This window comes from Dendrobates tinctorius, unplaced genomic scaffold (genome assembly GCF_039654945.1).
Source record: "Dendrobates tinctorius isolate UK_male_01 unplaced genomic scaffold, ASM3965494v1 ptg000107l, whole genome shotgun sequence".
Taxonomy (NCBI): domain Eukaryota; kingdom Metazoa; phylum Chordata; class Amphibia; order Anura; family Dendrobatidae; genus Dendrobates; species Dendrobates tinctorius.
In genome coordinates, this window is record NW_027361775.1 from 26493246 (window position 1) to 26520920 (window position 27675).

The following is a 27675-nucleotide window of genomic DNA, read 5'->3' on the forward strand; positions in this document are numbered from 1 at the left end:
CGCTCATTCTGGGAGTTTCCCATGTGGCGCCTCCTTATAGAAGGCCATTGGAATCATGGGACCTTAACCTGGTTCTTGGGGCCTTACAGGAGTTTCCTTTCGAACCGCTGCAGGACGTGTCACTGTCCGTCCTCTCTTGGAAGGTGGTCTTCTACTGGTAATTACGTCAATCAGACGAGTTTTGGAATTGGCAGCCCTGTCCTGCCGTTCTCCGTTCCTGAATTTTCATCAGAAAAAGGTAGTTCTCAGGACGTCCCCGTCCTTCCTATCCAAGACCATCTCCTCTTTCCATCTCGACGAGGAAATTGTTTTGCCTTCCCTTTTGTCCGGCGCCAGTCTATCACATTCAGAAAGCCCTCCACACCCTGGATGTGGTTAGGGCGATGAGATGGTATATCTCGCGGACAGCTCCCTTCCATAAGTCAGATGCCCTGTTCATGCTTCCAGAGGGGCATAGGAAGGGTCTAGCCGCGTCAAAACCACACTAGCCAAGTGGATTCGCTTGGCGATTCATGAATCCTACTGTGTCAGGAACGCGCCTGTCCCAGCGGGGATTAAGGCGCACTCTACCCGTTCAGTTGGCGCCTCTTCGGCCATTCGGCACCAGGCCTCGACAGAACAGGCCTGCAAGGCTGCGACTTGGTCCAGTCTGCATACTTTTTACAAAATATTACCAAATTCATTCTCAGGCCTGTCCACAAGGCTGCGACTTGGTCCAGCCTGCATACCTTTACAAACTTTGCTTAATTCATTCTCAGGCCTCTGCGGATGCAGCTCTCGGCAGACGCAGCCGGCAATCGGCAGTACCTCAGTGGTACATGGGGTATTAGCAGATGTATGCTCCCCACTCAGGGACTGCTTTAAGACATCCCACTGTCTCTGTGTCCCCCAATGAGGCGTAGGAGAAATAGGGATTTTTGTGTACCGTAAAATCCTTTTCTCTGAGCCAATCATTGGGGGACACAGCACCCACCCTGTTTAGCCTATTGGCTCACTGTAGCATTCTTAGGCTTTGACTTAGTTATGGTTATTGTTGACTGTTTATGCTCCTACTGCTTTTTTCACCGAACTGGAGAAATCCCAGCCAGCGAGAGGGTGTATACTGCAGGGGAGGAGCTAATTTTTTTTTGTGGTTTACTTAGTGTCCTCCTAGTGGCAGCAGCATAACACCCACTGTCTCTGTGTCCCCCAATGATTGGCTTGGAGAAAAGGATTTTACGGTGAGTACACAAAAATCCCTATTTCTTAGCTGCAACCCTATGAAAAAATCTGTTTTTAAGAATAAAGGAAAACCGTTTTCTAGTCATCCTTTGTGGTCGTAAAAAAAAAGGGAAAAATTTACAAATTTGTCCCAGATAACTGCAAAAAAAAAAAGGAATATATTAATGACATAAAGCCGTATGTATCAAGAAAAAAAGCAAGCATCATTTGAACATCTCAATAATAATGTTTTTTTACAGCTGTTAAAGCATATGTAAAAAAAAAATAAAACGAAAATGTGGAACAGGTGAAAATGGCCCAGTATGGAGAATTGCCACTCAGATCTTTATGGCATAACCAGAGAACATGCCTTAAATATCTGATAAATGGGAACCCAAGCTCATCTCAATAAACGGGCTCTCTCTGTCTATATATACTTTTATTAGAGTTCAGAAAATACTGTAGATAACCATGCTCTTGAGATTGTAGCAGGTCACACTGATGGCACTCTGTGGACATACCATAAATGGCAAATGGGATTACGCTTTTAAAATTGTGGGAAGAATAAAATAAAAATGAATATTTGATCCTTCCAGTAATTCTGTCACACAATACATGGTAGTAGCATTTGGTCCATGATGACCACAAGTTATAAAGATATCTCTTTCTTCAGTATCCTGAAGTGTAAAGAAAAGATCAGCACATTTTACTCCAAACTGCTCAGATAAGGGTACGCTCTCAGATATGGCAATGACATTTCTCAGAAGCAGTGTGATTTCCTCATAGCAATCCAGAGTCCAGGGAAAAGGTGCAGCATACTTCAAACATTACATTTTACAATCAGAGTTTATTAACACTCGTATACCATGGAGTGAAAAGATTCATATTAATTGAGTTCATATGGAATTTTTATTCATTCAAAACTCTCGACTCAAGCTTGATCAGAGTTTTCCCTGACATAGCCATAAGTGGGTGAAACCACAACTCAGGCAGTTTGAATAAATAAGAATATGCATTATTAAACCTTAATTCTGCACTTCATGGTGTTCTTGGCATGCTTCACCTTGCTGCCCTGATCTTAACTGATAGCTTGTAAATGAGGACCATTTATGGGGAAATCATCTCGCTACAGTAGCACAACTTACATTTATCAAGCTGCATTGGAGGAGAGGGTGCAATTAGTACATCTGAGTACTGGCAGCAGAGACTTTCCATTGAGCCAATACTCAGCTGTGCCCGTGACTTATGCAGAATTTGGGCACTTCAGTAAGGTGTTTTGAGCGATCGGTGGTGGTCCCCTGACTTGTACCCTCACTTCTAAAGAACTACTGTGATTTTGAAATTTTAACAAAAACAGTCACTATTTAAAGGGAACCAATCAGCTAAAAAAAAAACAACAGTATTTACCTGCAGTCATAGTTGAGTGATAATCTGCAGCTAAATAGTACTTTAATCACTTTTGGCTGCCTTAGTGGAAGAGCAGCTACAAGGAGAAATGAAGTGATATTCTCCCTGGAGCTGCTGATCTCCATTCATCAGGGTGGTGCAGGGAGCTGTAAGGGTAAGTGCCCACGATCAGGAATAGCTCAGTATTTGTTCAGGATTTGACGAATATGAAATCTGCACCATATCTGCATCTGAGGTCACTGGCAGGCCACTTGCATTTTTGATGCGTTTTTTCATTGCATGTGTTTTATTTGTCACTTGAATTAAAGTTAATTGAAAATTGGCTTCTGGGAAGGAAAAAAAAGTGATTTCTTGTTTGCAGATATATTGGGGGTATGTGCACACAGTCAGTAAACGCCCATTCGACCATGCAGCCCATTTTTCTTCAAGTGCCTCCTTATTGTGCATCTTGAGACAGCCACATCGCTAGTTTTCAGAGAGTCCAGTGTTTCAGCTGATGTTATTTGTGGTTTTTTCTTTGCATCCCGAACAATTTTGCTGGCATTTGTCACAGGTCACAGGTGAGAATGTTACCTTTAGTAGCCATTCAAACCCATTTGTGTCAACTTCTGTGCATGCTATCAGGACAAAATCACCAGGGTATGTAAACTTTTGATCAGGGTCATTTGGATGTCTTGGTTTGTCATTATGATTTAAAAAGAGAACACACAGTAGTTTGACAATAAATGGCTTCACCCAACCACTAACCATGAGTGGAGAAAAAGTTTTTGTGTTATCATTTATATTCTCTGAAAAAAGGCCAAGAAAGCAAAATTCTCCCGGGGCATGTAAACTTTTGAGCACAACTGTAGCTTAATTTTTCCCCCTGTAGCCGCTTCTCCACTTATCCAGCCGAATATGTTTAAGGCCCTAAATAGCTGCATCGGTATGCCGGCTGGTGACTAGTGTTAGTTTTAGCTGATAACTTCCCTTTAGGTTTGCTATGCTTTGTGTTTGTGCTTCTGGATGATACTTGCTTTGTGGATGCTTTGTGGATGACTCAAATATGTTTCAGTTGGAGTACCAATTGTTCATGGATTTCGCTTCTTCTTTGCTTCCATTCATTGCTTTCAAAACCTTGTTCCACTGTTTGTTTTAATGTTGAAAGTGGAGTGAATGCTACAAGTGACTTGATCTTTGTCATGCTAACAGCCTTTTTCAGAAGAGCTGGTTTAGCCTGTTCCTTTTTGTACCCTCGCTATTGTTATCAGTACATGCAATTTATGTAACAAAATGGTTAATCTGTTATTACAGGAATCCTGTTAGGTCAGATATTGCTATTAACCAGCAGATATATGGTTAATCTGAAAATAGCTTTATGAAGGTGCACACCACTCTACTGAAAGTGCTGCACCCAAGAGAAAATTATTACTCCCGAGAGCCACCAGCTTTCAGTCATATAGGTGTGCTGGCGCTGCTACAGTCATAACTCCGTATACAGTGAGGGACAGCTGTAAGCATATCCAGGCACTGACACCCAGCCCAGCAGTGCATCAGTACAGAGCTAGATGGCAGTCAAAGTGCCGTGGAGTGAGTCCAATCGCTGCTCACAGCATAGTGAGCAAAGTCTGTAGCCACACCAGCATGACTGAAAGCTGTCGGCTTTCGGGGAGGAATAAAGTTAATTTCCTCCCAGGTGCTGCATTATCAGTGCAATGGCCAGCCACATTCCCTGCACTATTAACCCAATATCTGCATGTTATTAGGATTATCCGACCTGACAGGTTACTTTTAACTTTCTAATAAGTGTCTATGATAACATTCACATCATGTTTTATCCACTTGTCAGTGGCTTCATTGGAGCTTACTTCTGAAACCCTGAACAACAGAATTTGAATGTTTGTGATTGACTTTGAAAGGGTATTTCCATCTCCGTGATCCTATCCCAATATGTAGTAGGTGTAGTAATAATATTAGCATATACCTCCAATTAGAAATGTAGTATAGTTTTTCTGATTGGCTATGTCACTTACCCCATATGCAGGCCATCGCAGCACCTTAGGTATCCATAGTTACGACCACTCATATTGTAACCATGGATACCTAAAGCTACTGCAATGCCCTGCACATAGGACAAGTGACATAGGTTATCAGGAACACTATACTACATTTCTAATTGGAGGTATTTGCTGCTAATAATATTATTATTACACCTGCCACATATTGGGATAGGATCTCGGACATGGGAATACCCCTTTAATGAAGCAGGCATAGTCACTGTGTGCTCTTTCGGATATCATTTTCAGCTGTATACTCCTATTTGAGGCGACCACAAAGACATGGTTGACTGCATTTTGCAGTCTGCCTCTAATAAATAAATATTAACCTTTCTCAAGGGGAAATATGATTTCCCTTGAGAAATCAAGGTCAATTATACGCAGAATGCGCGTCAAGGATGTTTATATTTGTTCTCTGACGACAGCCTGTATTCCTATCTGGTTGGTAAGATGATTCCTGATACATTTTACTTCACTTCTGCTGATTTGGCTTGACATACCTTGATGTTTGTCATGCCCGCCATGTCTGATATTCCGCATGACCCCTGGAGCAGTGTGCACGCGCACCTCACTGTTATATCTGTCATGTCCATTATGCTGCATGACCCCTGGACCAGTGTGCACCTGCACCTCATGACTATTATGCTGCATGATCCCTGGAGCAGTATGCACGCGCACCTCATGACTGTTGGGCTGCGGATCTCACCTCGTGGCTGCATGCCGTTGCTGTGTGCACGCCCGTCTCTCCTCTGTCTGCTGTGATCGTCTCTATGGTCCAGCAGAATCTGATCCAGCAATCCTCTCTATGGTCCTGGAGGACCTGATCATGTGACCCTCTCTATGGTCCAGCACAGTCTGATCCAGCTACTATCCTCTCTATGATCCTGGAGGATCTGAACAGGAAGTCCTCTCCTGGTCCTGACCCGGAAGTTCAGGTGCTAATGCCCTATATCAGACCGCCCTGTTGTGAACTCATTTTCTGGTTTACCTCTGGCTTCTGGTGAGGGTGGTGGAGATGGCTGTGTTGACAGAGGAGTTGTGAGTTCTCCATCCAGGCTCCTTCTGGTGGTGACAGCAGGTAATGAAGCTGATCTAAATTGCAGAGACCTGCCACCTGAGGAGGAGGACTGTGAGTGGACATCAGGAGTCTCTGACTGGATTTAAGACAGCCGACTCCCTAATTTTGTGCTAGTGATTTTCTCCTGCCCTGAGGTTCTGGTTTCCAGTTCTGTTCCTGCCTTCTCAAGCGAAGTGTGCTCTACTATTTTTCACATGAGATTTGGTCTGGTTTACTCAGTTTTTGTGGTCATCCAGCCCCTGCTGGGGCTGTGCTGAATTTCCATTCTTATGTCTCTGTTTATGCCAGTTTGCTTTTTGTCCCTGATCAGATTGGTCTCTTTTTGCTCTGTCTTCAGAATATACCAGAGTGCTGATTGTTGTGAGTTCATTTTCCCCTCCGTCACTGAGGCCTGGTGAACTCCCTATTCTAGTGAAGGAAGGTAGTGAGCTTGATTATCAGGCACCTGGGACTAATGAAGACGATTGGCTGAGTGGAGTCACTGACTGGATTTAAGGCAGCCTACGCCCTTTCTGCCCTGTGGGTGATTTCTCTGTGGACTCTTGGACACCAGTCTGATTCCTGCTCTCCTAAAGCTAAGTTTTCTGTTTTGCCTTTTGCATCTAAGATTTGTTTTTGTTTGTCTTGCTTTTTGGATTCTGCCACTCCCTGCTGGAGTGTGCAGTGTTCCGTGAGCTCTATCTTCTGAAAGTACCTGAGTGCTGATTTAGTTTTTGGAGCTTAGTTGCTTCAGGGCCATTTTTATATCAGCTTGTTGGCTTTTGTCTCTGATAGGGTTTTGGCAGATTGCAGACAGCAGCCTTCCTATCCATTCCTATCTAGGTAGTTTTTGGGCCCCGTCTTTGCTCAGCCTGTCTTTCTGTCTGTATAAGTGTTTTCATCTTGCTTCACCGTCATTATATGTGGGGGGCTGCCTATTGCTTTGGGGTCTGCTCTGGGGCAGTTAGATTTCCCCTTTCCTTCTTTAGGCCTATGTATCTCTCCGGCTGTGATCGAGGGGTCTAGGTCATCGTAGGAACCCCCCACGGCTACTGCTAGTTGTGTTGATAGGTTCAGGGGTCTGCAATCTGATAGTGGCCAACTTCTCTGGTTTTCAGGACTTAGCTAGCATTTCTGTTTTTGCCTCCTACGGTGACTCAATCATAACAGAATCACCCGCCCAACCGCAGATCCTGGGGTACTCAATAGCAGGAAAGAATTGTGTTAAAAAAAAAAAAAAGGGTGTGTGTATATTCTTTCCTCTATATCTCTGAGGCCGTAGGGGGAATTTTTTTTTCTCTCAATGGAGATAAAGCAAGTGTCTGATCGTGTGGAGCAGCTCGCTGCTGAAGTGCGAGGAATTTCCACCTATCTTGCTCGCATGAGGTTCCTGACTATTTGGCGGACTACTATGATGTATTTAGTGAGAATGAGTCTGCGTCCTTGCCTCCTCATAGGAGTTATGACTGTGCAATTGAACTAAACCCGGGGTGTAAATTTCCTAAGGGTCGGCTCTTCAATTTATCTGTACCCGAGCACGAGGCTATGCGGTCCTATATTAAGGAGGCGTTGGAGAAGGGTCATATTAGACCATCCTCTTTACCCTTAGGTGCCGGTTTTTTTTTTGTGGCCAAGAAGGATGGTTCTTTAAGGCCTTGTATTGATTATCGTGCCCTCAATAAAATTACTATTAAATATCAGTATCCGTTACCCCTGATTTCGGATCTATTCTCTAGAGTCAGAGGTGCTTGCTGGTTTACCAAGCTTGACCTCAGGGGGGCGTATAATCTTATCCGCATTAAGCAGGGGGATGAATGGAAGACGGCGTTTAATACTCCGGAGGGACATTTTGAGTACCTGGTGATGCCTTTTGGGCTCACTAATGCCCCTTCTTTCTTCCAGTGCTTCATGAACGATATTTTCCGAGACTTTGTCGATAAATTTTTGATTATCTATCTGGATGATATTTTGATCTTCTCCAAGGATTGGGATTGGGATTCTCATGTGGAACATATTCGGACTGTGTTCCGGATCTTGAGAGAGAATTCTCTGTATGTCAAAGGATCAAAATGCCTTTTTGGAGTACAGAGAATTTCTTTTTTGGGATTTATTTTGTCTCCGTCAACTATTGAAATGGACCCGGCCAAGGTACAGGCCATTTATGATTGGGTTCAGCCCACTTCTTTGAAGGCCCTCCAGAAGTTTTTGGGTTTTGCTAATTTTTATTGGAAATTTATAGCAAAATTTTCTAGTATTGCCAAACCATTGACTGACCTGACCAGGAAGGGTGCGGATGTGTTGAATTGGTCTCCGGAGGCGGTTGCTTCCTTTCAGGAGCTGAAGCGTAGATTTACCTCCGCCCCGGTTCTGCGGCAACCTGATGTCTCACTCCCGTTCCAGGTAGAGGTGGATGCTTCTGTGATTGGTGCAGGAGCGGTGTTGTCCCAAAAGGATCCGGTAACATCTAAAATGAATCCCTTTGCTTTCTTTTCCCGTAAGTTCTCTTCATCTGAACGTAACTATGATGTGGGGAATCGGGAACTGTTGGCCATGAAATGGGCATTTGAGGAGTGAAGACATTGGTTGAAGGGAGCCAAACATCAAGTTGTGGTCCTCAATGACCACAAAAATTTGATTTACCTAGAGTCGGCTAAACGCTTGAACCCTAGACAGGCTAGATGGGCCTTGTTTTTTACACGTTTTGATTTTGTGGTCTCTTTCCTTCCTGGAACTAAGAATGTCAAGGCAGACGCCCTCTCTAGGAGTTTCTTTGCTGATTCTCCTGTGGTGACCAAGCCTGCCACCATCTTAGGCGAAGGGGTAGTTCTTTCTGCCATCTTGCCCGATTTGAGACTTGCTCTGCAAGAGTTCCAGGAGGACAAACCTGAGCGTTGCCCCAGTGGAAAGTTGTATGTTCCTGACCAGTGGAAGAAGAGAGTGATGTCTGAAGATCATTGCTCTGCATTGGCTGGTCATCCAGGTATTTTTGGTACTAGAGATCTGGTGAGTCGCTCTTTTTGGTGGCCCACCTTGTCTCATGATGTCAGGAATTTTGTGCAGTCCTGTGGGACTTGCTCCCGGTCTAAATCTTGTTCTCGCTCTAGTGGGTTGTTGATGCCTTTGCCAGTCCCCAGGAGGCCATGGACCCATATTTCAATGGATTTCATCTCTGATATGCCGGTCTCAAAGAATGACTGTTATTTGGGTGATTTGTGATAGGTTCTCTAAGATGGTTCATCTTGTACCACTCCCTAAGTTGCCATCTTCCTCTGAGTTGGTGCCTCTGTTTTTGCAACAGGTGGTTCGCTTGCACGGGATTCCTGAGAACATTGTATCTGACAGAGGAGTTCAATTTGTGTCTAAATTTTGGAGGATGTTCCAAGTTGGGAATTCAGTTGTCCTTCTCCTCTGCTTTTCACCCTCAGACCAATGGGCAGACAGAGAGAACAAACCAGACCTTGGAATCGTATTTGAGATGTTTTATTTCCGCTGCTCAGGATGAATGGGTTTCATTTTTGCCCTTGGCCGAATTTGCTTTAAATAATAGAGCTAGTTCTGCCACTTTGATGTCACCTTTTTTTTTGTAACTTTGGTTTTCACCCTCGATTTTCTTCAGGGCAGGTGGAGCCTTCTGCCTGCCCAGGTGTTGACACTGTGGTGGAGAGAATGCACCAGATCTGGGACCAAGTGGTGGATAAGTTATCTCTCTCCCAGGAAAAGGCCCAGCGGTTTTCCAATCGACATAGGACCATTGGTCCCCAGTTTAAGATTGGTGATATGGTGTGGTTATCATCAAAAAATATTGCTATGAAGGTGGCTTCTCCTAAGTTTAAGCCTAGATTTATTGGACCTTACAAGATTTTGGAGATTATTAATCCGGTCTCTTTTCGTTTGGCTCTTCCTGTCACATTTAAGATCCATAATGTGTTCCATAAGTCCTTGTTGAAGAGGTTTGTTGAGCCAGTTGTGCCTGAGGTGGCACCTCCGGACCCTGTATTGGTTGAAGGTAACTTGGAATATGAGGTAGAGAAAATTCTGGATTCCCGTCTGGCTAGACGGAGACTCCAGTATTTGGTTAAGTGGAAGGGTTATGGTCAGGAGGATAATTTCTGGGTCTCTGCCTCTGATACTCATGCCAAAAGATTGGTGCGTGCCTTTCATCGGGCTCACCCTGATCGCCCTGGTAGAGTTGTTGAGGGTTCGGTGACCCCTCCTCAAGGGGGGGGGTACTGTTGTGAGTTCATTTTCCCCTCCGTCACTGAGGCCTGGTGAACTCCCTATTCTGGTGAAGGTAGTGAGCCTGATTATCAGGCACCTGGGACTAATGAAGACGATTGGCTGAGTGGAGTCACTGACTGGATTTAAGGCAGCCTACGCCCTTTCTGCCCTGCGGGTGATTTCTCTGTGGACTCTTGGACACCAGTCTGATTCCTGCTCTCCTAAAGCTAAGTTTTCTGTTTTGCCTTTTGCATCTAAGATTTGTTTTTGTTTTTCTTGCTTTTTGGATTCTGCCACTCCCTGCTGGAGTGTGCAGTGTTCCGTGAGCTCTGTCTTCTGAAAGTACCTGAGTGCTGATTTAGTTTTTGGAGCTTAGTTGCTTCAGGGCCATTTTTATATCAGCTTGTTGGCTTTTGTCTCTGATAGGGTTTTGGCAGATTGCAGACAGCAGCCTTCCTATCCGTTCCTATCTAGGTAGTTTTTGGGCCCCGTCTTTGCTCAGCCTGTCTTTCTGTCTGTGTAAGTGTTTTCATCTTGCTTCACCGTCATTATATGTGGGGGGCTGCCTATTGCTTTGGGGTCTGCTCTGGGGCAGTTAGATTTCCCCTTTCCTTCTTTAGGCCTATGTATCTCTCCGGCTGTGATCGAGGGGTCTAGGTCATCGTAGGAACCCCCCACGGCTACTGCTAGTTGTGTTGATAGGTTCAGGGGTCTGCAATCTGATAGTGGCCAACTTCTCTGGTTTTCAGGACTTAGCTAGCATTTCTGTTTTTGCCTCCTACGGTGACTCAATCATAACAGCTGATATAGGGAATTGAAGTCTAGCGACTTCAGGGTTTTTGTTATCAGAACGTGTTGGACATTTTTTGGAAGGGTTTTGTGCGTGATTGCAGACAACATCTTTCCTTTCCTGTCCTTTCTAGTTAGTGTGGGCCCCATCGTTTGCTCAGCCTATTTTTCTATCTGTGTTTGTGTTTTCATCTTGTCTCACCGACAATACATGTTTGGGGACTGTCTGTTGCTTTGGGGTCTGCTCTAGGGCAGTTTAGATTTCCCCTTTTCTTGCTTTAGGCTTATTTAGTTCTCCAGCTGTGACGAGGCGTCTAGGACCATCGTAGGTACTCTCCACGGCTACTGCTAGTTGTGTGGATAGGATCAGGGGTCTGCAATCCGCTTAGTTACCAACCTCTCTGGTTTTCTGGGGCTTAGCTTGTTTTTGTTTTTCCTCCTCGGTGACTCATTTGTAACACCGCCCCTTCCTATGATCGGGACCCGAGTATCGTGTTGCTTCCCTGCATGGCTGCTTGGTCTGCTCGGTCGCTCCCTGTATTCTGTGCCCCTGCACTCTGCCCTGTTGTGCCTCTCTGCACACGCTCTGTGCTTGTACTCTGTCTCTTGTCCTGTGCCTTGTCTTGTGTTGTCTTTTGTGCCGTGTCTTGTCCTTGCTATTCTTTGCCTTGTAGTACTTTCTCTGTTCTCTGCCTTTGCCTGTTTCGCCATGACTTGTCTCTGCTATTCTTGGACTTGTAGTAATTCCTATGTTCTCTGCCTTGGGCTGTTTTGCCATGTCTTGCCTTTGCTATTCTTAGCCTTGTAGTACTTCCCACGTTCCCTGTCTTTGCCTGGTTTTTTCCTTACCTTGTCCTATGGTGCTCTCTAGCACATTCCCTGGCTAGTCTCAAGATTCTCCCTTGACCCGGCTCTGGGCTTCGGCCTACGTTCCACTGTTAGCTCTATACTCGCTCTACCTTGAACCATACCCTGGCGTGTTCCTTTGCACACGCAGGCCCATGTCTTGAAATCTGTGTCTAGTTCCGTTTTTCGTGCTCACTTGCACCTTTCGTACCAGGCTTCGCTGTGCAGTATTGCACGCGTCTTAGTCCTGTATCTTTGCCTAGCCCTGCCTTGTGGCTGTGTGCCCCTTGCACGCACCTGGTCGTACCAGTGCCCGCCTGTTTGTGCCTCAGCCGTGCCGCTCTATACATGCCCGCCTGTCTGTGCCTCAGCCGTGCCCGCCAGCCAGTGCTTTTGTGGTCTCCGCCTGTCTGTGCCGCCTCTAGTTGTGCCCGCCTGCCTGTCCCTCAGCCGGTACTGCCTTCCGGTGCTTCAATCGTGTTTTCCGTGCTCCCTTGCACTCACGCTGTTGCTCGCACTGTGCGTTTTCGTGCTACTCTAGCACAAGTCTTTTGCTATCCTTATTCTGTCCTGAACCTTGGCTCTCTGTCGTGTCCTGTACTATGACCTAGTTTCTGTATCCGGCTCTGGGCTCTAGCATACGCTCCGCTTCTCTTTCCTGTACCCGGCTCTGTGCTACTGCCTACGTTCCGCTCTTTGCCTTGCACCCTGCCTTGAACCCTGGCGTGCCCTTCTGCATGCGCAGGACCTTAGCCTGAACCTCAGCATGCCCCTCTGCATGTGCAGGACCATGTCCTGAACCTCAAAGCCCAACATGTTCTCTAGCACGTGTGGGACCTGCTGTTAACCATGTACCCTGGAGTGCCTCCTAGCACGGCCAGGACCATTATTTGTACCGTGCCCCTGGCGTGCCTCTAGCACGCGCAGGACCTTGAATCCTGGCGGCTTCTCTAGCGCGCCCAGGACCTTGGACCTTGAACCCTGGCGTGTCTCCTAAACACACACCATGCCTAGCACGCACCCTGCCTTGCACCTTGCCTTGAACTCTGGCGTATTCCTAGCACGCACCCTGCCTTGCGCCTTGCCTTGGACCCTGGTGTGCCCCTAGCACGCACCCTGCCTTGAACTTTGCCTTGGACCTTGGCGTGTTCCCTAACACGCACCATGTCTGGAGCTCTGTCGTGCCTCCTTGCCTGAACCCTGGTTTGCCTGCCGGATGCCCGGAACCTGCCGATCGCTGCCAGAGATCGTAAGCCTGACTGTGGCCTGATGTCCGGAGTTGATGTCCGCAGCCTGATGCCCTGATCCTGTTGATCGTTGCCAGCTGTCCGGAGTCCGATGCCATCGAGCCCTTGCCTGTACCCAGGCGTGCCACTTAGCACGTACCATGCCATGGACCTTGGCGTGCCCATGCATGCACCTTGCTGTGTTTTCCTGTTTTCACGTTTTGCACCTGATATTACCCTGAGTTTGCCTTAATGAAGATACCTTGAAATCACGTCTTGTCTTGTCTTGTTTCCTGCACGCCCCTTGTAGTCAGAAACTCGTGTCTTCCTTGAGCCGGCCGTCTGGTTCCAGCAGTCATGGTGGCTCACCCGCTTGGTCTTGCCCCTGACACTCCCTGTATAGGGGGTGGTTCCTCACAAGGTCAGCTCGCCCTAGGTGGGTGGGTGCCACGACCCAGAGGGTCCACTCTAGAAAACGACTCAGCGATAGCTGACTCGTCACAATGTTATGTTATTGGAATCTAGTCTATAATCTTATTTACTTATGCACACAGACACCTACTGCTATCTTCTAAATACTTCCTTGGATAATCAGTGTGTGTTATCTTTTCAAGTATTTTATAATATGATTACTGAGTGTATTAATAACATTTTCTATTTTTAATGAACTATACTCCGATTTCTCCTCTTTCTAAATGTTTAGTTGGAGTGTTTTTTTGCACGTGAATATTGGCACCCGATGTGGTGCTTCTTTGTTCACAATTAAAATGAAATTGGATTTCTTCTTGCTATAGTTTCTGATTGGATTTTTTTGCTTTACCACTCCTCAGTAGTTCTTCAGCTGTGCAATGTCCAAAGAGTTTGGGGGGGTCAAATATCCAAACGTGACACCATTCTGAAAACTGCACCCCTCAAGATGCTCAAAACCACATTCAAGAAGTTTATTAATCCTTCAGGTGCTTCACGATACCTAGAGCAATGTGGAAGGAAAAAATGAACATTTTACTTTTTTCCACAAAAAAATTACTTTTTTTTAATTTTCACAAGGGTAACAAGAGAAAATGGACCACAAAATTTGTTGTGCAAATTCTCCTGAGTACGCCGATACCCCGTATGTGGGGGAAAGCCACTGTTTGGACGCATGGTAGGGCTCAGAAGAGAGGTTTGAATTTTTGAATGCAAAATTGGCTGGAATCAATGGAGGGTGCCATGTCGCGTTTGGAGACCCTCCGATGTACCTAAACAGTGGAAACCCTCCAATTCTAACTCCAACCCTAACACAGCCCTAACCCCAACACACCCCTAACCCTAATCCCAACCCTAACCACTACCCTAACCCCAAGCCTAACTCTGGCCCCAAACCTAACCCTAGCCCCCACCCTTACTCTAACTCTAACCCTAGCCCCCACCTTAACCCTAATGGAAAAAAATATTGTTTTTATTTTATTATTTTTACCTAACTAAGGGGGTGATAAAAGGGGGTTTGATTTACTATTTTTTTTTTATTTTGAGCACTGTGCTAGGGCCTATCACAGTGATCAAAATGAACCAAAAGGAAAAATCTCCTATTGTTGGTGGGTGCAGGCTGGCAGATCTCTCTCTCGCATGCGTCCACCATTTTCTTTGTGGAAGAAGACGCCGGGGGACAGGATCGGGGGATGCAGGAGGTGCCGGAGGTACCGGTGGAGCTCAGGGGACCCCATTTCTCTTTCCTCTGATGTGCTAGATCATATCAGGGGGGAGAGAAATAAATGGGAAATTGGACTTTTTTTTGTGGTTGCCGTTATTCGGTGAATAACGTCGATCGCAACACTAGGGATGGAAAAAACCGACCTGAATCATGTTCTCTGTTATCTCGGCTACTCCCTGAAGCCGAGACCCCAGAGATTTTCCGACGCTGGGAGGCGCTATAACCTTATTTCTCAGCGCCGTTAAAAAGCGGTGCTGAGGAATAATTACCCTTAACTGCCACCGTTAAAATGTGTATTGGCGGTCGTTAAGTGCTTAAGACGGCATCGTAAGGCGGATGTATTTTGAAGAGAGCCACTCCTTATCTCCAGGCTGGAAGGTTGGTGGATCCATTGTCGGCATGTCTCTTCATCCGATCAGACTTCTTCACAGTGGATTTGGTATCCCTCTTGGTCTTTGAGAATTCTTCAGAGAGAGCATCGGCTACAGGGACGCCAGAAGCAGCTGATACCAGAAGAGAAATAGAAGGCTGGTGACCATAAACGAAAAATAATAATGATTTCTCAGAGGTCTCGCATGATTATTATAAGAGAATTCTAAATAAGGTAACAGCTTGACCCAGTCGTCGTGGTGCACATTCGTGAAGTGCTGCAGAAAGTTGGATAGAGTTCGGTTGACACGCTCCACCTGAGGGTTGGACTGGGGAGGGTATGCAGATGAAAAGTCCAAGTTCACATTTAACAGTTTGCAAATAGCTCTACAGAACCAGGAAGTTGACTGGATGCCCCTGTCGGTCACAATGTGAAGAGGAATGCCATGAAGACAGAAGATGTGCTGTATAAATGTCTCAGTGAGCTCGGCAGCAGACGGAACACCAGGCAATGGAGCCATTTTCAAAAAACTGTCTACCATAACCCAGATGACAGAGCAACCTGAGGACACATTGAAGTCTGTAGTAAAGTCCAATATGATAAGCTGCCAGGAAGCTGAAGGAACAGGAAGTGTAAGAAGATGCCCAAACGGGAGATGCTTAAACGTCTTGTTACAAGCACAGGGTTGGCCACCAATAATGATGAGAAATAAGTTGAGTATTCTTCCTCTGCCCAGCATGACAAGCCAAATTAGAAGACTGCCCCCACTGCAGCACTTTCTTCTTATCTGATTTCGGCACTAAAGTCTTCCTGAGAGAAATCTGAGATAAGTGTACAAGAGCCACAGTCACCATCCTGGAGAGCTCAATAATATGCAGGGGTTCTTCCTTTTGGTCAGGAGGGGGAAAGGTTCTAGAGAGGGCATCTGTCTTGCTGTTCTTGTCATCTTGACAAAAATGCAGGATGAAATCATATCAGGCGAAGACCAGCAACCACCTAGCTTAGTGCAGATTCAGCCTTTGTGCCAACTGTAGGTAGGCGAAGTTCTTGCGGTTGGTGTATATGACGACCAATTGGACTGCTCTTTCAAGTAAGTTATGCCATTCTTCTAGGGTCATTTTTATTATCACCAGCAACTCCCAGTCTCCAATCAAGGAGTAAAGGAGATTTCTGAAGATATTATTCACAAACTTCTGGAAGGCAGCATGGGCGTCACGGAGCCCAAACGGCATTACATGGTATTTGTAGTGGCCGTATCGGGTTTTGAAAGCGGGCTTCCTCTCGTCTCTCTGGCGTATGTGGATCACATTATATGTTCCTCTAAGATTTAACTTGGTGAAGATCCTGACACCTCTTAAATGATCAAACAATTCCGGAATCAGGGGTAGTGGATATTTGTTCTTGATCATGATTTGGTTGAGACCTCTATGATCGATACACGGTCGAAGGGAACCATCCTTATTCTTAACAAAAAAGAAGCCAGCTCCAACCAGCAAAGACAACTTCTGGATGAATCCCTTAGCCAGTTTTTCTTTCACATATTCCAACATGGCTAAGGTCATCGCTTGCGACAAGAGATAAATGCGACCTCAAGGAAGTGAGAATGTTGGGAGCAGGTCAGTGGGTCAATCACATGGTTATGTGGCAGTAACGTCTTTGCTTCTTTCTTATCGAAGACACGCTCATAGGACCAGTAAGCAGACGGCAGACGCGGAGATTAAAGGGCTTAGCCTGTGACCGCAAAAGACGTACAAGAACAAGACACTTTTTTCAAGGCAGGACTGTCCCCATTGGAGCACCTCTCCAGATATCCAGTCTAGGATGGGTTCATGAACACGTAGCCACAGAAGGCCCAAGAGAAGAGGATGCAACAACCCAGGAAGCACATAGAAGATGTATGTATGGAGGCTCTACTTGCTTAGTGTTCCACATGGACAGTTTCAGAAAGGAGTCGCCCATCAATGGATAACACCAACAAAGGATTCTCGTGGTGTCGAACAGGAACTTGGTACGAATCTGCCGCTTTCTGTTGCATGAAATTTCCAGCCAATCAGGAATCTAGGTAAGCCGTTTCAATGAACCGTGAACCTCCACAAGCTATTCATACAGTCAGAATCAATGGTGGAGAGGATTCACTTTCACCTAGGGAGGCCTCGCCTACCGACCCTAAGCATTGGAGTTTCTCAACTTCTTGGGACACATACAGTTCAGATGTTGAATGCTACCACAATAGTAGTACAGTGCCTTGGCACGATGGTGTTCCTGCCGTTGTTCAGCTAGCTTAAGAACGGTTGACTTCCATGGGTTCAGAGGATTTAGATGGTGTAGACAACTGAGTAATAGGCGGCCTTTGAAAAAATGGTGGCAGACCAAGCGGTTTCTTTTTATCCATGACTCTCTGAAATGTTCTTGTAACCTGACATTAATTCGGATGGCCAGAAAAATTAGGTCATCTAGTGTGGCAGGGATGTCTCGACCAGCCAGTTCATTTTTAATTATTATGGACAATTCCTTCTAGCATGCCACCACCATCGCATCGTTATTTCAGTCTAATTCGGAAGACATAGTGCGAAACTGGACTGCATACTGGACTACAGTCAGACCTCTGACACATCCTGAGGAGGGATGATGCTGCAGAGATGACACAACTCAGTTCATTGAAGACCTTGCGGAATGCATCTAGGAAGGCCTGCAGATCCGAGGTCACAGGATCTCTCCTCTCCTATAGATAACTGAACCATGCCAGGGCCTCTCCTACCAGGTGAGACATAAGATACACCACTTTTAGCCCCATTTGAGGGGAACTGGTGACCCAGCAGTTCATAGTGCAGGGTGCACTGATTAATAAACCTACAGCACCCTGGGATCCCCTTCAAAACGTGATGGTGCAGACAGACGAGGTTTAGATCCGGATACATGAATTGCAGGCTGAATAGTCACTGCTGCAGGTGCTGCATCTTGGACTGGGGTAGCTAAAATCATTTCTTCCAAATGAATATTCACTGTCCGCAGGTAGGCCAGGATCTTATCCCACTGATCACGTTGCTGGGATATCTCGTGGAACAACTCTGTAGGCGAAGAGGTCTTGGGATCAGCGGGGTCCATGGCCAGCGCAAACTCATACTTGTGGATCGTAGACCCAAGTGCCACGTACTGGGAACAGCCAGGAGGCCTGAGTTTTCACTAGAGCCCTTGATGATGGGGCTAGACTTTAGCCCAGGTGGATGCCAGGTGCTACTCCAGGACAGATCTTGGTACTGTGGCAGCTGACCACAAGGGTCAGGACAGCAACAACGGACTAGGAGTCCAAGGCAGAACCAGATACAGATGGTACAGATGTTGATGTTTCAAATGGAACAGATATTGGTAGCGTGGGTTTCAGGCACAGGTACTGCTGGGGCAGGTTGAGGTACCACCGGAGTTGTTTTAGTTTCAGGTACAGCCGGAGCGGTTTCAGGATCACGCACTGCTGGAGCAGTTTCAGGTTCCAGGTACCAATGGAACGGTTTTAGGTTCAGCTATCATCTCAGACAAGACAGGAACAGGAAAGCAGAACTGGTACTCTGGTACTGATATAGGTTTAACTGGACTAGTACAGGGACCTGATGACAAGCTAGCAGCTTGTAGACTGACAAACTACAATTGTTGCTGAGGCACCTCCCTTAAGGTGGAGATGCTTTAAGTACTAATTAACTCCCAGCTATTGGCTGGGGACACATGGAATTAAGCATGCTGTCTCTTTAAGAGACCGGGAGTGCACGCGCTGTAAGCATGCCGCGGCTGTGATGCCTCCACTTCTTCCTCCCGGCAGGGACACCGGTGTTACACTGCATTATCCTGCACTACATCCCCACAATCCACATTTTCCAGGCATAACAACTACATATAATCTCAACTCATGAAACAGAAGATTAGGCCTGCAAAGATGTAACAAACAAGCCTTATACTATTTTATGCTGATTACGGATGGTGGTATTCTGTCCTAAACTATACTAAAATAGTGCACCTTGATGATCCTGATTTCAAACAAGTGACCTCCATTCTGAATTTTTCAATCAGCCATCGTCCCTGAATTCCAACAATGAATTACTCAACAGTGTTCCAGCATTATTACTATACACAGCTATTTCTTATTCATTGTTATAATTCCCAATAACTTATTGTATATGTTCTCATCTCCCTTGCTTGGCACTCTTACCTTAAAATTGATATGTGGGATTAGGAAAATATACACCTGGTGAAATAAGTATTTTCTAAGTAAATATATTTGTAAAGGTGCTAGTGACATGAAATTACCACCAGTCTCACCATGTCTGTAACAACACACCCAATCCACACATTCAATATTTACTTAGAGGATGTGCAGTACTTATTTTACCCGCTGTATATTAATTGACTTCTTCTTCCAGTATCACCTTCACGCCTATCTATGGGTTCTGTTATGGCAAAAACAAAAAAAAAGAAAAAAGAGTCTTTGAAAACACTACGCCACATTTTGTACTGATGCACAATGCTTCCCCTTGCCTTTTACATAGACATGCAGGGCACATTCTCCTGCTGTCCATAAAGAGGTTAAATAAAAAAAATTGATCCAAAAATAGCTTGTGCTATATATTCATCATAAAAACCACATCCGTCACTTACATCTCTACTAAGAGAAAAAGTCAACAGGAAAACACCAGAAAACAACAATTTTTAAACTTGTTAAAATTGTAATTTTATTAAATATAAAGTTAATTAATTAAAATATAATAAATAAAAGACAAATGCCTTCAAGAATCTAAGGAACATAATTGGCTAAGGACATAATTAAACACATCTATTTGATTATAAATATCACAAGGTAAAGAAACTATGCCCATTTATCAATTCAAGATAATATTAAAAACACCAGTCCTCACAAAACTGAAAGAGGAATGTGCTATAATGACTACACCTTATGGGAGAAGCTGTGTATATAATAATATTGCAAAATAATGCTTTTGATTGCCGCATCCAGCATAACCATAACTAATTTACTCTCCTCCAATAATAGTGCACATAGCCGACAGCGTCGTGATTAATAATAGGCACAGTAAAAAGATATTCCAACATTAACGCGCGTCGGGGTGGAGGAACACGGCTCTGACATCACACATTTATGTAAGGTAATGTTGGAATACTTTTTTTACTATTTTTGGTCTGGTCTGAGCCCTCAGAATTTTTGAATTATATTAAGAAAGGCTAGTAATTAATAGGACCTATTAGGGTTAGCCGACGGTTTGCTTCTATTGTAGGGTGTAAACCTCCACTGCTAGGTAGGGTTACACTTTAGGGACATATAAGGTGAGATAGAAGTACAGTAATTGTACATAAACATAAATTAAACTTCTTTTCTTTTGTTGTGGTATTTGTACAATTTTTATCACAAGAAATAGTGTGTGTATTCTATTTCCTCTTTTTTGTTATTTTCTGTCTAACTTTATAGTTATATAAAAGTTTTAAACAAATTATTAAAAGTTCAATTTTAACGGTTGTTTGTCCTGTTGATGGTTCACCAATTGTATTTCCTTAGGTCACTTTTTATCGCTAATAACCACTGCACATTGGGAAACCCTATAATGTCATTTCGGAGATGTTCTGCCCAGTTGTCTAACAATCACAATTTGGCCGTTGTCAAAATCGCCTACATTCTTATTCTTGGTCATATTTCTCTACATTCAACACATCAACTTGTTGAAGGCAATCAGTTTATAAGCGAAGGTTCATCAAAAGTCAAGACGAAGATAAACCTTCACTTCAAATCTTTATATGGCCCTTTTATAACTTTTATAACCTTATATTACCTTTGTATTGGGTAACTGTCTAATGTGTAATTCTTAATTCTCGAATGTTATGGTTGCGCTGCCTGTGTGATAATTATCGGTTATAATCGATAGATCGCGGAAGGCAAATGCCGTTCTCTAGATTTGTTTATTCTGCAGTAACCTGCAGGAACAATGTGACACATTTTTGCCAGGTGCATGTTATCTACCATTACCCTTGTACGGCGGTGGGGTACTCATATTGATGCAGATGTTAACAACAAATTTGTCCTCTTGCCCCTAAGTTCTCACTTTCTCGCTCTTCTTTGTTCTCTCTGTCTGCTTTAGTAAAATATCTATGTGTCAGCAACACCAAGATCACACCACGTACGTGCATCTTATTAAAATGTGCTTACTAAAAAAAAGCAGCACCTGTCAATAGGATACAAAATCATGGTGTGACTGGGGTCTAAACCTTGACTGTTCTGCGAAATCCACGGTGTTTGGGAATTGTTCTAATACTGATCATCTTGAATCGAGTGGAACAGGGCTATCAGATTTCCTGATAATTGCATTTCTGTTGCATTTACATAATATATAATGATCAGAAATCCCCTTCCAAAGCAGAAGGATCAGAGCGACTTGATAGATTCTAAAAAGTTATAAATTCAGATTTACCAAAATACATACCAATAAAATTGTGTCGTCCCTTTTGATCATTTTTTATATTAAGTAAATCTACTGATTTCTATTTTAGGCGCCAAATGCAATCAGCCATGATAAAAGATGGCCTCATCTTATGGCTTGTACAAGAACTCGAAGACACAGATCATCTCTCTGACTACACAGTGGAGTATTCTGTGGCTCTGCTCATGAACCTCTGCTTACGCAGTGCAGGTGCGTGATCGCGTGTCTTCCATAACTTTGTGCTAGAAATTTCATTTTTATAGCTATATTGATTTTAATTTTTTGTTACAGATATGGCACACTGGTAAAAAAAGATTTTGCTTAATGTTCTTGTTGCAATTTGTCTTATTCAGGAAAGAAAATGTGTGGTCAAAGTGCTGGCCTGGTGCTCAAAGTACTTTCTGACTTGCTGGGCCATGAGAATCATGAGGTTTGTATATTCTACTTAAGAGATCTATACGGTTGCAGTTCAACTTAAAGAAGTTGTCCATTAATTGAACAACCCTTTGTCATACCCCACGCTCGGCCCGCCCCAATAAAAATAAAAAAGCTGATACTCACCTCTGGTGCCGGCGCCATTCCAGTGGTGTCGGCACTTGCGTTCCCTGGGCTCCTGTGTGGTTGTTATGACATGTGACCCTGGCACCCAATCAGTGCTGGCGTCACTGTCCCCGCCTTCGAACAAGTCGAACATAAGGAGGAAGTCAGCGATGCGACTTCTCTCTCACTTCCTCTTGATGTTCGATTTGTACGAAGGTAGAGAAAGTGACGCCAGCACTGATTGGGTGCCAGGCTTGCGTGTCTTAACCACATGGATGCCCCAGGGAGAGCTAGTGCCGACACCACGGGAACAGCATCGGCACGGGATGTGAGTATAAGCTTTTGTATTTTATTGGCGCCAAACGTTTAGATCAAGAAGTGGTTGTCCTAGTAGTGGACAACCCCTTTATATATGAAAAATAAGAACTCCATTTGAATGTTTGTTTATATGCGCTGTGTGCACATGTATTAGGCAATTTGTATTTTTGATGATTTTTTTTATTTGAACAGCTACAGTGCTCTGGTCATCATTGCATTGCACTTCTAGAGCAGGTTGTTTTGAATGTGTACACACTTTGCTATATCGATGATTTTTAACCCTTCATAACATCTTTTGTATTGCCTGTTTTTACTTTGGAGTTTGTTACCCCTCTACACTTATGTTCTTCAAAGTGACCCTTTTTTTCCTATGCCTACACCAATTCAGATCTGTATCATGTTTTATTACTGTGGTATTTAAAATTAATAAAATTCAGTTGTATACATTTTTGTGACTACAATATTGTATGTCTCCGTCTTTTTCTAGGATATATACTAAAAATTAAAACTGTTATTGTTTTATTTCTTTTTTTTAATCGCTTTTTCACTGGGACACAGGGTAGATTTTTAACAATTTTTAAAGCCTCTATGTACAAAAACGGAATGAGACTTTTCTGGAGACCACCTTACCTTGTGTTCAGCTTGGGGGTGGGGGTGGTGAGACTTTTCTAAAAAGCAGTCTTAGGATTTATGTATATTTATATAAAATTTGTTTTCATGCCTGCTGGGAAAAAAAAGTTATCGTGATCTGAATGAATGGGAAACTTGTGGGTGCACAACAGAGCCTCTATACCAGCAGATCTACAGATATTAGTGCATTTCTTGTTTATACCCTACAGATTCGACCCTATGTGAATGGAGCTCTCTATAGCATCCTTGCTGTTCCCTCAGTACGAGAAGAAGGCAGAGCCATGGTGAGATGCCACAATAAATGAACGCAACCATGATGTTTAGTGTAGGGTATGTACAATAATACATGATGTCATTTAAGGAAAAAAAGGTAAATAGTAGCTTACAACCTCATATTGTCCCTCTTAATGGGATAATTGAACATACAGTGGGGAAAAAAAGTATTTAGTCAGTCAGCAATAGTGCAAGTTCCACCACTTAAAAAGATGAGAGGCGTCTGTAATTTACATCATAGGTAGACCTCAACTATGGGAGACAAACTGAGAAAAAAAAATCCAGAAAATCACATTGTCTGTTTTTTTTTCATTTTATTTGCATATTATGGTGGAAAATAAGTATTTGGTCAGAAACAAAATTTCATCTCGATAATTTGTGATATATCCTTTGTTGGCAATGACAGAGGTCAAACGTTTTCTGTAAGTCTTCACAAGGTTGCCACACACTGTTGTTGGTATGTTGGCCCATTCCTCCATGCAGATCTCCTCTAGAGCAGTGATGTTTTTGGCTTTTCGCTTGGCAACACGGACTTTCAACTCCCTCCAAAGGTTTTCTATAGGGTTGAGATCTGGAGACTGGCTAGGCCACTCCAGGACCTTGAAATGCTTCTTACGAAGCCACTCCTTCATTGCCCTGGCGGTGTGCTTTGGATCATTGTCATGTTGAAAGACCCAGCCACGTTTCATCTTCAATGCCCTTGCTGATGGAAGGAGGTTTGCACTCAAAATCTCACGATACATGGCCCCATTCATTCTTTCATGTACCCGGATCAGTCGTCCTGGCCCCTTTGCAGAGAAACAGCCCCAAAGCATGATGTTTCCACCACCATGCTTTACAGTAGGTATGGTGTTTGATGGATGCAACTCAGTATTCTTTTTCCTCCAAACACAACAAGTTGTGTTTCTACCAAACAGTTCCAGTTTGGTTTCATCAGACCATAGGACATTCTCCCAAAACTCCTCTGGATCATCCAAATGCTCTCTAGCAAACTTCAGACGGGCCCGGACATGTACAGGCTTAAGCAGTGGGACACGTCTGGCACTGCAGGATCTGAGTCCATGGTGGAGTAGTGTGTTACTTATGGTAGGCCTTGTTACATTGGTCCCAGCTCTCTGCAGTTCATTCACTAGGTCCCCCCGCGTGGTTCTGGGGTTTTTGCTCACTGTTCTTGTGATCATTCTGACCCCACGGGGTGGGATTTTGCGTGGAGCACCAGATCGAGGGAGATTATCAGTGGTCTTGTATGTCTTCCATTTTCTAATTATTGCTCCCACAGATGATTTCTTCACTCCAAGCTGGTTGGCTATTGCAGATTCAGTCTTTCCAGCCTGGTGCAGGGCTACAATTTTGTTTCTGGTGTCCTTTGACAGCTCTTTGGTCTTCACCATAGTGGAGTTTGGAGTCAGACTGTTTGAGGGTGTGCACAGGTGTCTTTTTATACTGATAACAAGTTTAAACAGGTGCCATTACTAAAGGTAATGAGTGGAGGAAAGAGGAGACTCTTAAAGAAGAAGTTACAGGTCTGTGAGAGCCAGAAATCTTGATTGCTTGTTTCTGACCAAATACTTATTTTCCACCATAATATGCAAATAAAATGAAAAAAAAACAGACAATGTGATTTTCTGGATTTTTTTTTCTCAGTTTGTCTCCCATAGTTGAGGTCTACCTATGATGTAAATTACAGACGCCTCTCATCTTTTTAAGTGGTGGAACTTGCACTATTGCTGACTGACTAAATACTTTTTTTCCCCACTGTATATCTATCATGACAAATATTTCTGCAGTGCTCTACACTGTACTGTGTAGAAAGCACAATGTACAGCGATAAAGCAAAACCCAAAAAACAATGGCAAACTTATAAAGTTTTTCACCATTTCATTCCACCTGGATTTTTTTTGTCCATTTTATAATACATTATACGGTAAAATGAGCAATGTCATTCAAAACTACAACTTGTCCCACAATAAATACTGTGATAATGGTGTACCAAACAAAAAAAAAATTACACAGAAGCACTTTTCACTTTGTAAATGAGCGTAACTCTGACTTTATTATGCAGTATTGCAAATTGATGCTGCGAGAACTGAAGGATTTCTGTGAAATTTCTTTACTTTTATTCGTTTAGAATCATAGAATCATAGAATCGTAGAGTTGGAAGGGACCTCCTGGGCCATCTGGTCCAACCCCCTGCTCAAAGCAAGATTCGCTAAATCATCCCAGTCAGATGTCTGTCCAGCCTCTGTTTGAAGACTTCCATTGAAGGAGAACTCACCACTTCTCGTGGCAGCTTGTTCCACTCACTGATCACTCTAACTGTCAAAAAGTTTTTTCTAATATCTAATCTGTGTCTCCTCCCATTCAGTTTCATCCCATTGCTTCTAGTCTTTCCTTGTGCAAATGAGAATAAAGTTGATCCTTCTACAATGTGACAGCCCTTTAGATATTTGTAGACAGCTATTAAGTCTCCTCTCAGTCTTCTCTTTTGCAAACTAAACATTCCCAAATCCTGCAACCTTTCCTCATAAGACAGGGTTTGCAGACCGGTCACAATTCTGGTCGCTCTTTTCTGAACTTGCTCCAGTTTGTTGATGTCTTTTTTAAAATGTGGTGCCCAAAACTGGACACAATATTCCAGATGAGGTCTGACCAAAGAGGAGTAGAGGGAAATAATGACTTCACGTGATCTAGACTGTATGCTTCTGTTAATACATCCTAGAATTGCATTTGCCTTTTTTGCTGCTGCATCACACTGTTGACTCATATTCAGTCTGTGATCTATTAGTATACCCAAGTCTTTTTCACATGTGCTGTCACTTAGCCCTATTCCTCCCATTCTATATATGCTTTTTTCATTTTTATTGCCCAGATGTAGTACTTTGCATTTCTCCCTGTTAAAAACCATTCTGTTAGTTGCTGCCCACTTCTCCAGTTTATTTAAATCTTTTTGAATCCTCTCTCTCTCTTCTCTAGTATTAGCTATCCCTCCTAGCTTTGTGTCATCAGCAAATTTAATCAGTTTACCTTCAATTCCTTCATCTAAATCGTTGATAAGGATGTTGAACAATACAGGGCACAGGACAGAGCCCTGTGGTACCCCACTTGAGACATTCTTCCAACTGGATGTGCAGCCATTTACGACCACTCTTTGGGTCCGATCACTAAGCCAGTTATGAATCCACCTAACAGTTGCCTTGTCCATTCCATACTTAGTCATTTTTTCAATAAGGATTGTATGAGAGACTTTGTCAAATGCTTTGCTGAAGTCAAGATATACTATATCTACAGCATTTCCTTGATCCACCCAATCAGTGATACCGTCATAGAAGGAAATTAAGTTAGTCTGACATGACTTATTAGTTACAAACCCATGCTGACTCTGTTTAATCACTTCATTCTTATCCAGGTATTGACATACATGTTGTTTAATAATTTGTTCAAAGATCTTTCCTGGTATAGAAGTCAGACTCACCGGCCTATAGTTGCCTGGGTCCACCTTCTTCCCCTTTTTGAAGATAGGAACAACATTTGCTCTTCTCTAGTCTTCTGGCACTTCTCCTGTTCTCCAAGAATTTTCAAAGATTATGGAGAGGGGTTCAAAAATTTCTTCTGCTATCTCCTTCAGTACTCTGGGGTGTAATTCATCTGGACCTGGAGACTTGAATTCATTTAGGTTAGCTAAGTGCTTCCTCACTAACTTTCTGTTTATAGATATCCTGGATTCTTCTATTCCCTTAATAGGACAGTGAATAACAGTTGATGTTACATTTCCTTTCTGAGAGAAAACAGATGCAAAATAGGAATTTAAAAGTTCAGCCTTCTCAACATCCTGTCTTACCATTTCATCATTTTCATCCTGTAAAAATCCTATAGCATCTTTGACTTTTCTTTTACTTTTGACATATCCCCAAAATCCTTTATTATTGCTTTTGACATCTCTTGCAAGCCTCAATTCATTTTCAGCTTTAGATAATCTGATTTGTGCCCTGCAGGTCCTGCAGACAGCATTATATTCTTCTTTAGATATGCCTCCCTCTTTCCATTTTATAATCATTTCTTTCTTCCTTTTTAGCATGTGCTTAAGTTCTGTGTTCATCCATCCTGGTTTCCTTAAATGCTTCCTATTCTTCCCTCTTTTCGGAATTGTTAACAACTGTGCTTTGAGAATTTAATTTTTCAAGATTTCCCATCCTTCCTGGACATTTTTGTCTTTAAGGATATCCAGCCATTGGATCCCTCCAATTCTCTTTCTGAATCCCTTAAAATCTGCCTTTCTGAAATCTAACCTTAACGTCTGAGTCTTCACAGGTCTTCCGCCTCTAGTTATCCAAAATTCTAAAATAGCATGGTCGCTACCTCCTAGGGTCCCAGCCACTTTTACCTCCTCAACCATTTCCTCCCTGTTTATAAGGATTAGATCCAAGGTAGCAGTTCCCCTTGTTTTCTCCCTTACCTTTTGGAAGATAAACTTGTCAGCAAGAGAGGATAAGAATTTCCTTGACCTGTTAGTTTTGCCTGAGAGAGATTCCCAACAAATGTCTGGATAGTTGAAATCTCCCATGACAACTATGTCATATTTTTTGGAGAACTTAGCCATTTGATGCA

General features: G+C 43.6%; 1 protein-coding gene across 5 annotated transcripts in view; it reads left to right on the plus strand.

The window, feature by feature from the left end:
* ARMC9 (armadillo repeat containing 9) overlaps window positions 1-27675 on the plus strand; it is a 322758-nt gene that overhangs the window by 233549 nt on the left and 61534 nt on the right. For all 5 annotated transcript variants that reach the window (XM_073589306.1, XM_073589303.1, XM_073589307.1 and 2 more), the window contains 3 exons: window positions 21380-21519; window positions 21663-21739; window positions 23007-23081. In XM_073589306.1, coding sequence (XP_073445407.1) covers window positions 21380-21519; window positions 21663-21739; window positions 23007-23081 — 292 coding nt within the window. The remainder of the gene's footprint in view (window positions 1-21379; window positions 21520-21662; window positions 21740-23006; window positions 23082-27675) is intronic.